Genomic DNA, 13,489 nt, shown 5'->3' with positions numbered 1-13,489 from the left:
ATTATAATTTTGTTAATTCATGTTTTTCAGAATTAATCGATTTTGGTTATATTCCTTATAATCTTTTGACCATTATTAAAAGAAAAAATTATTTTGTATTTTATTTTATTTTTTTACATTTAAACCAGAGTAAATTTAAGGCAGTACAACAAATACTACTATGATATATTATTGAGTTTTACAATATGGTAATCCAAAATATGCCTTATTGTTATGAAAATGAAAAAATAAAGATTTTCTCTTTTTTAAACCATAATTATCATTATATATATCATTCCTTTGATTTGGGTTGACCTGGACATGTTTTTGGCAGGTTTGTTTGAGATTCATTCTGTACCTCTCGATAAATAATTGTGCTTCATTCCTGTTTGATTGAATCTGAAAAAGAATAGTAGAATGATGTGATGTTGATAGGTTTAGATGGTGTTGTTGTATTTGTTTTTTTGGTCTTTAATCATGGGCACTACAATCAGGGATGACTCAAACCGAGGGTCGACTCATCCTCCTCTGTGAATGATTTTGTTTAAGTCTAGCTTTATCAGCTGTATATGTTGTAAATTATCTAAGCATCCATTTACTTAAAACTTAAGTGCTAACTGAATCTGTTCTTTTTAATAAACAACATTCACCCATTTCTACTGTATATAAGTTGGTTTTATTATTTTTCACATTAACAAGCACTTACAAATTTTACCATCAGGCCTGTGGTTGAGGTCAAAACGAAATGTTTAGTGCTAAATTTTGAAGTGAAAGGCTACTTACTACCTTAGTGCTAGACAGGAATATCTACTGTAAATGTGCACATTTCCTGGCTAATTTGGAAACTAAGTAGTAGTTCAAGGGTTAGTTCACCCAAAAATGAAATTCTGTCATTAATTATTCACCCTCGTGTCGTTCCAAACCCGTAAGACCTAGCGCCATTTTGGAGAATATCCACTGAATGCAAACAGCGTATGCTGTTCTGTGTGAGCTGCGTCACGCGGATACGTTTTCTACATTGTTTGTGCTTGATTTGAACTAAAACAATGTATCCGTGTGGTGCGGCTGACACAGAACAACCCTTTAAGGTTAACCAAGGCTGATCTTAATTCTAAAACTAAAATGGCATGTGCAGTGACATTAAAAACTAATTTGAGGAATACTTGACCAGCTATGATTGAGAAAAATATTTTTCTCTAACCAAATTTGACCTGCATCTCGACTCCGCAACCCTTCTGACATATAACTGTAACTTGAGGCGAGAGCATGTCCAAAAGGTATTTTTAAAAACATGAAGGGCTAATATCAAAGATTATGTCACGATATGATTGCAGCTTTGGAGGTGTTGTGTAACAAACAGACATAGTCTGTATCAAGGCTTTTGTTACATTGCGCATTGCTTCTCTGCACTGCACAAGCAGTGAGGCACACTTGTTTTCATGGTTCATAGCATCTTTAAACTCGACATTTACAACAGGATGTGGTCTGAGAGAGACTCGTGCTTCATCGCTCAAACTCTAGCTAAAGGAAACTATGTTCCACTCAACTCTTCCTGTGCGGACTCCATATACCAGATATCTTTGAACATGCTTTCTTTTGAAATACTTGTGTTTAACTATAAAATGTGCATATTTAGTCAATTAGGTTTTTAGATCAGATGATCATTCTGAAGTTCAAGCCAGATATATTATTTTTACATTCATATGCATATTTCATTATTAGCCTACACTTACCTCAAAATTACCCACTAAACTTTCAATTTGAGTAACCGTTAAATAAGTCAATTAATTAAAAAATAATGAAACAAAATAATAACAAATATTGAAAAATGGGTTTAAAATGTATATTTTACATCAAAATCAAAGTTGTCATCACCCACACCCTAATGGCAAGTTTCCTCTCTCTCTTTCTCTCTCTCTCTCTCCCCCCGCCCCTCTTTCCTGCCTATATGATCATGACAAATTTCAATTTTCTATTTTATGCTCTCGTGGGCTATGGGTTTAAGGGCAGTTGAATAAAGGTGAGTTATTATGACTAGATTTGTAATGTGTTTTCTCATTTGTGCTATAATTTCGATTTGTATTGCCATGTGATGCGTATGATTTTATTGATAATATTTATGAGCAACATTTCTAAAATCTATAAAACAGACATGCTCATAAAAGACAGTCACTGAGAATCTGCTGTTCAACATTACTGTTCTATTTTCACTTGCGACCTAAATAAATAGTATTTTAGAAGCATATCATGCATGGGTTTTAGGGAAACATGAAATGCAGGTTGTTTTAAACACAACAATTCATTACTTAATTTTCCCTTCTTTGGGTATTTGTCATTTGATCCAATCTGGCACACGATTTTGGCAGTGAGACACATTTGCCCGTGCAAGAAAATTGCTGTGATCCAATTGAGCACATGCACAGCTTCATTAGTAAAACTTGTGAATAGCTGTTAAGTGGTTTGAAGCTCATAATTTAGACATTAACAGGCAGTGTTAGGGTGTATAAAGGTGTCACAGAGAAGTGCATTGCAAAAGTAATGCAAGCATGCTTACTTCCGTGCTACTGCACTTCTGAGGCTTTACTATCAAACAGTGTATGGTGGGAGCTGCTGTTCGTGTGGGCAAATAAGCCACAGGTTATTACAGTCTATGAAACATGTTGCATGTTGCTGAATAAAAAAATGTTACTTGAAATAAAATAAATGTTACTCTAAATAAAGTTAATTATATAAAATAAATATACTTATTTTATTTCAACTAGTTGCCAGAGCAACATTTCTCATTCTAATTTCATTTTCAGTTTAACAATGTACTAAAATAAAGAAAACTAAAAGCGAAACAAAAATGAATAAAAACTATATGGACTGAAATGACAAAAACACGCAACAAATTTGCTAAAACTTGGAAATGGAAAATACAAAAATAAAAACGTATCTAAAATATTTATAAATATAATAGTATATTGATACTAAAATAACACTGATGAAGACACTGTGCATTGCTATGTATTCTTGTACACTGCAAAAATTGGTATAGAAACAATTTTCGCTCAAAAAATTGCTGGTAAATTTCAGAAATAGTTGCAAAGAAATGCAAGTGACTCATTAAATTTGAAAAATTGAAGTAGAAAGAATTAAATAGTATTTTCTTGCCAAACGTATTCCAATAATCTTTATTTTCAACTTCTAAAAAGCATTTTTACAGTTTACTGAGTCCAGAAATGTGGTTTTTACTTGTATATTGTATTTAAATTCAAGTATAATTTGAATAAATGTATTATTTGGATTTTTTAAAACATATTTAATTAAATGCATCATTTGGAATTTTATAAATGTGTCATTTGATTCAATTATTGCATTAATTGTCCCTGTCTCTTTAGTCATGGCACAAGACACGAGTAATGATGGAGACAATACCCCAGCTGTCATCGCCCTCCTCTTCATATGGATCATACTTGTTTTGGCTCTTTTGTACTTTTATAAAAAACTTAACGCGGACACAAATGGACAGTACACCGTCCAGCGCATAGTCTTCGCCCCTGGCGGCCTACGGGATCGATTGAGACAAGGAGTCGGGGTTGTGGAAAACAGACTCGGTGTCCGCATTTGGCCTCAACAGCGTGATGACGAGGAGAACATAGGAGGTCACGACGAAGAGGATGAGGAGGGTGGAGGACAGGACAAACAGAATGACAGATACACAGAGGAGGGAGAGCAACAGGAACATGACGACGGCAGGGATGATTCTTCAGATGACTATTCCAGCGTTGACCTGAGAGAGAGGGCAAAGATGCAGATGGAAAAGATTGAAGAGAAGGATCAAGCTGAGGAAGACGAGGAGGAGGCGGCAGCAGCAGCAGGAGAGGAGGATAAAAGTGAAGAGGTGAAGAATGCAGAGAAAGTGGAATTGCTTGTAGATCTGAAGCCGTTTAGAGGTAGTGCAATTTGGTCTGAGGAGAAGAAAGATGGAAATGACTTGACTGCTTTGTGAAAAGCACAGAGACATTGCTTTTGAATTTAATATAGAAATAATAGAAATAAGGTGGCTTGGCCCAGTGGGCGGCACAACATTTTTTTTTTTATAACTAAGAGTCAGTTCAACCCTTTAAAAGCCTGCCATATGAAATTTTTTTTATGTAAATATTTTTGGACCTTTAGACAAGCTATTTCAAACACATTTAAAAAAAAGTTTTCATGTGTGTTTTTTTGTTGTTGTTGTTGAGTATCATATTTGATACATCAAACATTGGCTGATATTTATACGGAAAAAGTATAGCGTGTAATGTAAATCAATGAGATGTTTCTAATAGTATATAAGACTACTTACATAAAATGCATGTAAATGTCAGTTGTCACTCATAGTAAGGTATGCTTAGTTTTATGATCCAACCTCTGTAGTTTTGTATTTGGGGGGGGGGGGCAAAACATATAATGTAATGCAATATAATGATGATTGAGATATGTACAAATAAACATTCCTCGAACGATTGTTGTATCATATTAGATATTCACATTTGAACACGATTTTTCTAAAAAATGATGTATGAATAATCAAGAAAACATACGCTGATTTAGTCCAGTAAGTGTTCATCTTGAAATAGCCTATTACTATTCTTACGTTTCAAAACTTTCACAGTAAAAAGACGTGTATCAACCCTGAAGGGGGTGTTTTTACAATACTTGTAAAACTTTTATTTGCTAACGAATCAATAAACTATGGATCAGATGACAGAAGGCATATAGTAGATTGTGTGCAACAGGTTCTTAAGCTTAATGTTGGTCATGCTGATCATTTAGAGGAGATTTGCACTTCAAATATGAAACAGCAGGCCTTATAGTGTTAGCTTTAAAAGCCAGTAAAACGGTTCCACAACATTTTCTGTAAGTTGTTAGTTTTATCCACTTCCCATTGTTGTTTTTTCCCCTGCAAATGCTGACTGTGTGAAAATACATCGTGAAACTTGTTAACATTTGTGTGAGATGTAAATATGTTTCTATTAAAAAAATATTTTCATGCCAATACGGTTATTGTCAAAATTGTTTTATGTTTTAATATGACCTCACTGTAGCCACTAATGTGTGATTCTCACAAAACCCGTCAAGAACACGTGTAGAGCATATCAAATCATGAGAAATATGTATTTTGTTTCAAGAAAATTAAGCCATTAAAATGTCCATTGTGATGAATGTGACCTGGACGTGACATTTGCCCTGATATAGCATTAGGGCATCCAGCCAGCCATTTTGAGGCTTCAACCCATGAACAGTGCTGCCAACTCAAGTTGCTAAAGGAAGGTCGATTTGTTGCTAAATGTTGCTAAATGACGTTGTGACGTCATTGCGCGATGACGTCATTACGTAATCACGACGCAAAATTGCGTCACTACATCAAATCCCAGCAAAAATATATTTTATATGTTAATTTAGATTTGTTCGTAAAACACTAAAAACGCATAATATAATGTTAAAATATAAATAACTATTTTTTTTTATATACAACATTGAACACTTTTGAACGATTTTAAGTTGTTTTTATTAGCTAGTAAACTAGTAAAACTACACATTCTGAACAATTATAGTTTTGAGCAGTGTATTAGTAGTCAGTATGCGACACTCTAAGAAAATAAATCACCTGCATTTTAAATCACGCATTGTATTTTGTGTTTTCGGGTTACAGGGTTACAACGGATGATGTCCTGGAAAATTATTAGTACCTTTGCCATTTTTCTAGATATTTTTCTTACAGTGTACTAACTGATCAACAATCACAGGTACAAGCTACTAACGAGGTGTATCATAAATGAACAATTATTAAATTATTATTATCAAAATGAACAACTGCACTGTGATGTGTGTACTTCTAGGCATCTTTGGTTTCCTCTTTTTGTGAAATTTAGAGGTAAAATGTGCCATTTTATTGTTTGAGTCACTTAACAAACGTTGCTAAAAGTAGCCAAATCAAATTGAAAAATAGCTAAATTTGTTGCTAGGTGCTTTTGGAAGAAAAAGTTGCTAGGGTAGTCTGAAAAGTTGCTAAATTTAGCAACAAAATTACTAAATTGGCAACACTGCCCATGAACCACATCTCTTATCGATTTCGGTCATTTTAAACAGGGGTTACGATGAGAACGAATGCATGTTTGCTAATTGTGTAAAATAAGACGATGTCGGCTTTTTAAAGTCATAAATTGAGAGGATACTTGAATTATGCCATTTAACTTATAAGTACAATCACACACTCATAGTCCTGGGAATATTTCTTTAGTAATTAAATGAAAATAATGAATTAAGTTTCCCATAGGCCACATCAGAGGAGGTCTAGCTCCAGCATATGATACATATCCATATACTACATATAGATAGCAATAGGTTATTTCACGATTATAACTACTATAGCCTTAAACAGGGGTTACGATGAGAACGAATGCATGTTTGCTAATTGTGTAAAATAAGACGATGTCGGCTTTTTAAAGTCATAAATTGAGAGGATACTTGAATTATGCCATTTAACTTATAAGTACAATCACACACTCATAGTCCTGGGAATATTTCTTTAGTAATTAAATGAAAATAATGAATTCAGTTTCCCATAGGCCACATCAGAGGAGGTCTAGCTCCAGCATATGATACATATCCATATACTACATATAGATAGCAATAGGTTATTTCACGATTATAACTACTATAGCCACGATTTCCGGGTGAGGAGCACAGAGGGGATGTAGCTCAGTGGTAGAGCGCATGCTTCGCATGTATGAGGTCCCGGGTTCAATCCCCGGCATCTCCACTCACCTTTTCTGCCAAGAAGACAAGAGCGGACTCTTAACACAAACCTCACTTTAATCTCATTTTATGCGACGACAATCGCTAAATTTACAGATTTTATATCTGTAGAAAAGCATCGACTGCACGTACGTTTTGGGGAGGAGATACTTGAGTCGGAAGTTGCACTCCTGCGCTGACCATTGGTCGGTTAAACGCCAGTGGGCGTCAACATCGCCACGCCATTGGTCAGTTCAGCCCCAGTGGGCGTGGCCACAGGCAGACGCACGCAAACAATCGAAGAATCCTGCACATTCCTTGCTGGAATAAGAATACGATTTAAATGTCTTTACATGGCAGCAGGTAAACGAGTCATGTCTTCAAGGAGATCGTTAACTGCGCGTTGCGTCGACTATGCGTTTTAAAGCGATGCAATAATTCGATTAGCGTTTAATCTGGGACTAACGTTATTGTTATATCGCACGGATACTTTTTTGCTCAAGTTAAGATGGATTCGCCCAAGGATTTACCTGCTTCTTCAACGATCTGAATGCAAACGAGTAAACACGAGCGATCTCTTATTGGTGAGTGCTTGCATGTCTTAATTCGTCGCATTTGGGAGAAAACGGGCCTTTTGCTTTGCACTGTGCTTGCATCGTGCACGTTCTGTTAGAAAATATGGGTTGTGATTGACAGATAAAACAAGTAACTGAGCCCCCATCACAAAATGAAAGGCTACTATTTTATATATTTCAAGAGAGGGAATATTAATGATGGCGAACAGGTTTAAAGATCCTCTTTGCCGATTCCTGTATCGAAGTGGTCATTTTTAAGGATGCAATGGAAGAAAATGCCTTACTAAAATGGCTTGCATGTAACAACATTCTGTGGCAAGCTGATTTATCATTTAACGTCTCTGTCTATTTTATATTACTAATACTTAATTGTATTATTAGTAAGTACCTATTTCAACCATAACGGTTTCTTTTTCACTATTACTAGTACTTCATGTGTTATTGGTCAATATTCTAAAAGTGAAAAGTAACGTCTTCTCGTAACAAATTGCACATTTTTGCTATTGAATTCTACAGGTATCTGTGGATCATTTATTAATTGTTTACCATTCACTCATTGGTTCTTATTCCAGTTGTTGCTAGGACCTGTTACATGTTTTTCTTTTCTCCTGCCAGCTAAATAGACACGAACACCTGCTTATTACACACCAAATTAGAGTGTATTCCAATGGTTGCTTGTAACATTTTAAACTTACTATTAAAGTCAATACATATGACCAGTAAAAGGCAAAACAGTGATTAGTGAGGTGGAAATATATTTCTATTATCAGCTTAAATGTATACTAGGTACCAGTGTCTAATATAATTACATACTAGTAAAGCTGCAATAGGCAACGCTACTAGTACTAGGTAGTAATGATAGTAACAAGAAGGAAAGAAATACGTAATATACATGTTATTAGTGAAAATGACAGGTGCACCAGTCATCTTTTGTTTACTGATTGAAAAACATGCACCAGAAACAGAATATATATAGTAGTTAGTTTAGAGGAATAAATGTTAAAATGGCTTGCCACAGCGTGCTGCATAACATTCCCTTTGTGGTCAGATGCATCGCTTGCTTATAAACGCACCTGTGCCGTACGCGGCAAAATAATGAACTGAGTCAAGACGCTATCAGATGTCATTATTGTGGACGTGATTTCATTTTCCTCGCGTAGGTATGAGATGTTGTTAGCCTCGGCCGTGGTCGTCTGGGAATGGCTGAACGAGCACGGGCGCTGGCGACCCTACAGCCCGGCGGTGTCCCATCACATCGAGGCGGTGATCCGCAGCGACCCTCGCGGCGCCGGGGGCGTGGTGCTGGGCCAGGTCGACTCGCGTCTGTCGCCGTACATCATTGACCTGCAGTCTATGCACCAGTTTCGGCAAGATACCGGTGAGAGGGAACGACGTACTACCTGATTTTATCATGCATCTTCTAGCACATCCATTGTATTTTATTAATATGGTTCCTTTACTCTGAGATCAATCAAATGCGCTAATAATCTCAGCTCTGTATTGTGATGGCTTGAAGGCAAACGTCTGCAGATGTTCTGGAAGCTCAGTGTGCTATGAAAATGTTTAGGCTGGGCCTCAAAACCTTCATTTCAGCAACAGCCTCTTCATTTTTCTCAAGCCAGATCACTGATATCAGTTTCTCACTTGTTTATGTGTCATTCAGTGTAGAGTTCAATTGGCTCTGCCATGAACTCTTAATGGTTTTTGTCAATGCACACCAGTGCTCTGCTGGCGAGAAGGAAGGAAGGAATGATTTGAACCTATAACAAGGGGCAACGTGAAGCCGAAACAAAGGGGTGGATTGTTGGCTGTCAGAATTTTGGGAGTCTCCATCACCCATGCTGACAAAGGCCATTGTGCAGGACTGACTAGACTTCATGGGAAGATGGAGGAATGGGGAGAATAGGGTCGGCGAAGGGTAGCGGCCCATCGCTCCAAAAACACGAGGGAGGAGGAGATGGATAAATGAATGGTAGTTGAGCGAGGACATGAAGGGGGGTCGGATGGATAACCTTTGTGTTGTTGGACTGTCTGACTAATTGGACTGTAGCACAGTTCTCTTGTACTTTGGAATCTGGAACAGACATAACAAGGCTTTATTTGTTTTTATTATGTCTGAAATATATTCTAGAGGTTTGCTTTGGAAAGACATAACGAAAGTTATCTTGTGCTGTCGGTGTATTGTCACAGCTGTCGCTCAACTGTTGTAACATCCTTGACATTTTAATATGCGTATCTTTGCATTTGGCATTGTTAAAGACTCATTTGGCTGAAAACCCGAAACTGAAAATAAAGTTTCGATAATTCAGTTTGGGTAACTTGGTAATTGAACTCTGTTCAGGGTGTTGTGTTCTTAGATGATGAATTAAAGCAGGTGTAGTAAAGTTCTTCTGCAACGAGCCACAAGCTTCTGCAACAAGCTTGATATCACAGCCTAAAATATTACATGTAATGAATTGCTATTCTAGCATCGTTTTCAGTCTCTATTAACTATGTCCACACGGCTGACATGTTTACAAGTTTGTATCTTTTTTACAATGTGTGCACACAAAAAAAAAGACACTGACACAGTCAAAATGCATCGGAGAAGCTTTAATTAAACGGCACTGTTTTTGTCAATGATTTCAAGAATTATTTATTTATTTATTTATTTATTTTAGGGCTGTCAAACAATTAATAGTGATTAATCGCATCCAAAATAAAAGTTTGTGTTTACATAATATATGTGTGTGTACTTTGTATATTTATTTGTAAAAAGTATAAATGTATGTATTTATATACACATAATAAATATACACAATACACATATAGTATGTAAACAAACTTTAATTTTGGATGTGATTAATCATTTGACAACCCCTTGTATGGATTGATTGATTGATTGATTGAGGATATTTGGCTGAATATTTTTGGTTGCTGAAATGTTGGTGTAGTACTAAAATACATCTAATGTTTGCATTCTTGCTCTCCAAGGTGGATCAATTAATAAAGGTGACTTATCTTGTACACGCATTTACAATTTAATAATACACTCCCATTGGGGGGGGGGGTTGTTGTGATACTTCCATTCATCTTCAAAACACATATCTTTTTAATATTTTGTCATCATCTTTGCCCACACAGCCAAGATATTCATGCATTAAAAACATGAAAACAATTTTTATTTATTTTAGGGCTGTCAAACAATTAATAGTGATTAATCGCATCCAAAATAAAAGTTTGTGTTTACATAATATATGTGTGTGTACTTTGTATATTTATTTGTAAAAAGTATAAATGTATGTATTTATATACACATAATAAATATACACAATACACATATAGTATGTAAACAAACTTTAATTTTGGATGTGATTAATCATTTGACAACCCCTTGTATGGATTGATTGATTGATTGATTGAGGATATTTGGCTGAATATTTTTGGTTGCTGAAATGTTGGTGTAGTACTAAAATACATCTAATGTTTGCATTCTTGCTCTCCAAGGTGGATCAATTAATAAAGGTGACTTATCTTGTACACGCATTTACAATTTAATAATACACTCCCATTGGGGGGGGGGTTGTTGTGATACTTCCATTCATCTTCAAAACACATATCTTTTTAATATTTTGTCATCATCTTTGCCCACACAGCCAAGATATTCATGCATTAAAAACATGAAAACAATTTTCACAGAAGTTGCTAGTCAATTTCACAAATGATTACAAACAGTATTACAGTATTTAATTGTGACGTATACTTCAACAATAATGTTTTTATTTATAGCTTCAAAAATCATTGTGTATAAACACTGCTCAATGGATATACATAGAGATTATAATATAAGTTCATAATAAAATAGATATAGATCATTTGTGTTCCAAAGATAGTAGTATTATGGGTTTGATACAAAACGAGGGTGCCTGGATGATGACAGAATTAAAATTTTTAGGTGAACCAATCCTTTTACCTTCATGTCCAAATTCCTGTTTCAAGGAAATACATTAAGACAGAAATAGAAACTGTACTCATCACTCATCTCTGCTCTTCCTTAAAGGTACGCTAAGACCCGTGCGGCGAAGCTTCTACGACCCGCGGTCGGCTCCGGGTCAGGGATGTGTGTGGGAATGGGAGAACGACTCGGGCTCATGGACGCCGTACGACACCGAGGTCAGCATCGCCATCCAGGTGGCTCGGGACCGGCAGCAGCCCTGGCTGGACTTAACACCACTGGGCTTCTGCTACCTTATAGACCTACAGAGTATGACACAGATCAATGGACAGACGCAGCGGCGCCGGCGCATCCAGAGGCGCTCAGACCTGGCCTACCCGCTCGTCTCTGGCCCGCTGCCTAAACCGCACGCGTGGTCGTCCGCTGGAAGCGGTGGACTCCTGGGGGTGGGTGTTTCGGGGGTCAGCGGAGGGAATGGCAGTGCCTATCCCAGTGGAGCTCTCCCAGCTTCTGCTATTACTTCACTGGGTCAACCGTGTTCCTGCCATCAGTGTATGCTAGTCTTAGGCATCAAGACCCCTAGCATGGCACAAACTCTCGGGCGGAAGCCCCCGCCCTTACCCAAGCCGCCGAGCCCAAAAGCGCCATCAAGAGGACACTCATACTCCCTTACCCTGCCTCACCCTCCATCCCTGTCCCGAGTCCTCTCGCCACATAGGAACTCGACCTCGGGTGCTAGCGGAGGCTTTGGACACTCCCTCTCCCTGCTGGGCTCAGCCACTGCCGCCATGTCGATATCCTCCAACCGTCCTCCTCCACCTACTGTGCCGCCACCCCCGCCGCCTTCCACCACACCCCACACGACCTCAGTGCCCAACCCTACTGCACCTACACCCTCCAACGCCCTTATATCTACAGCGACCACCTGCGCTCCCACGCCCTCTGCTCGTGTTCTGGGTCCCGTGTCGACGGCTTCAGCCGCTTGTGCCGCTCCAGTGCCGCCTCGCAGCAGTCTGGCTGGCCTTAGCCGCCCCGCCCTGCAGAGAATCGCCATGGCACAGTCACGGGCACTCATTGCATCAGGGTAAGTCATCACGACTGGAGCTGTCTGTGATTGTAAATGAAATGATACTCTGCTTTTCTAGGGATCACGGCCATTTCTGGGTGGTAACCTTAATCGTGACAGCTGCGATTGGGAATCTCATGAGCGTTTCACAGAATGAGGTTTACTATTTTCCAATGATGTACACTAGCTTTCAAAATTCTGGGGTCAGACTTTTTTAATTCACTCTTATCAAACTGATCCAAAATGACAGTAAAGACTGTTAGAGTGTTACAGATGATTTCGATTTCAAGTAAACGTTGCTCTTTTCAACTTTCTACTCCTCAAAGAGTCCTGAAAAAAATTTATTTCCACAAAAATATTAAGCAGCACAACTGTTTTCAACGTTTATAATAACAATAAATGTTTATTGAGCATCAAATCAGCATATTAGAATGATTTCTGAAGGATCATGTGACACTAAAGACTGAAGTAATGGTGCTGAAAATTCAGCTTTGCATCACAGGAATAAATTTAAAATCTATTAAAATAGAAAACTGGTATTTTAAATAGTAATATTTATTTGAGTTTTTTTTTAAGATTTATTTTTGGCATATTGCCTTTATTAAAGGGGTCATATGATGTTGTTAAAAAAGAACATTATTTTGTGTATTTGGTGTAATGAAATGTTTATGTGGTTTAAGGTTAAAAAACACATTATTTTCCACATACTGTACATTATTGTTTCTCCTCTATGTCCCGCCTTTCTGAAACACGTCGATTTTTACAAAGCTCTTCGGTCTGAAAAAGCGAGGTGTGCTCTGATTGGCCAGCTATCCAGTGCGTTGTGATTGGCCGAATACCTCAAGCATGTGACGGAAATGTTACGCCCCTCACCATACTGTGATGCCCTGTCCGGCCGGAGCGATGAGACAAAAACATTAAAACCCATTATAAACGAGGCATTCGTTGCATCCAGTGGGGACATAATTATGGATTATAATGACTTATACTGTCTTTTTACACGTTGCATTGCATCGCGCCGCGTAAACATAAAACCATGTCTGCATTTGTGATCGGAGAAATGACAAACAACAAGCCCTACTCTACACTGTGCAAAAAAACTCGCTTTAAATATATAAAAAAATAAAATATAAAAACTCTTTAAATATAAAAAAAAACTTACTTACAGTCTGT

At 37.4% G+C, this 13,489-nt stretch overlaps 1 protein-coding gene and 1 non-coding gene across 3 annotated transcripts in view; both read left to right on the top strand.

The window, feature by feature from the left end:
* The first annotated feature begins 6,694 nt into the window (after nucleotides 1-6,694).
* On the top strand, nucleotides 6,695-6,766 carry trnaa-cgc (transfer RNA alanine (anticodon CGC)). The gene has a single exon. It is a non-coding gene; the product is annotated as a tRNA-Ala (tRNA).
* Nucleotides 6,767-7,030: 264 nt separating this feature from the next.
* dtx4a (deltex 4, E3 ubiquitin ligase a) overlaps nucleotides 7,031-13,489 on the top strand; it is a 26,013-nt gene continuing 19,554 nt past the window's right edge. The window contains exons 1-4 of one of the 2 annotated variants that reach the window (XM_016289091.1): nucleotides 7,031-7,325; nucleotides 8,477-8,694; nucleotides 10,290-10,307; nucleotides 11,356-12,334. In XM_016289091.1, coding sequence (XP_016144577.1) covers nucleotides 8,484-8,694; nucleotides 10,290-10,307; nucleotides 11,356-12,334 — 1,208 coding nt within the window. In that variant the 5' untranslated portion in view covers nucleotides 7,031-7,325; nucleotides 8,477-8,483. The remainder of the gene's footprint in view (nucleotides 7,326-8,476; nucleotides 8,695-10,289; nucleotides 10,308-11,355; nucleotides 12,335-13,489) is intronic. The other variant, XM_016289092.1, reaches the window with a different exon arrangement.

This window comes from Sinocyclocheilus grahami, unplaced genomic scaffold, assembly GCF_001515645.1.
Source record: "Sinocyclocheilus grahami isolate Dianchi unplaced genomic scaffold, SAMN03320097.WGS_v1.1 scaffold240.1, whole genome shotgun sequence".
NCBI lineage: Eukaryota > Metazoa > Chordata > Actinopteri > Cypriniformes > Cyprinidae > Sinocyclocheilus > Sinocyclocheilus grahami.
This window is presented reverse-complemented; position numbering and strand designations above follow the sequence as displayed.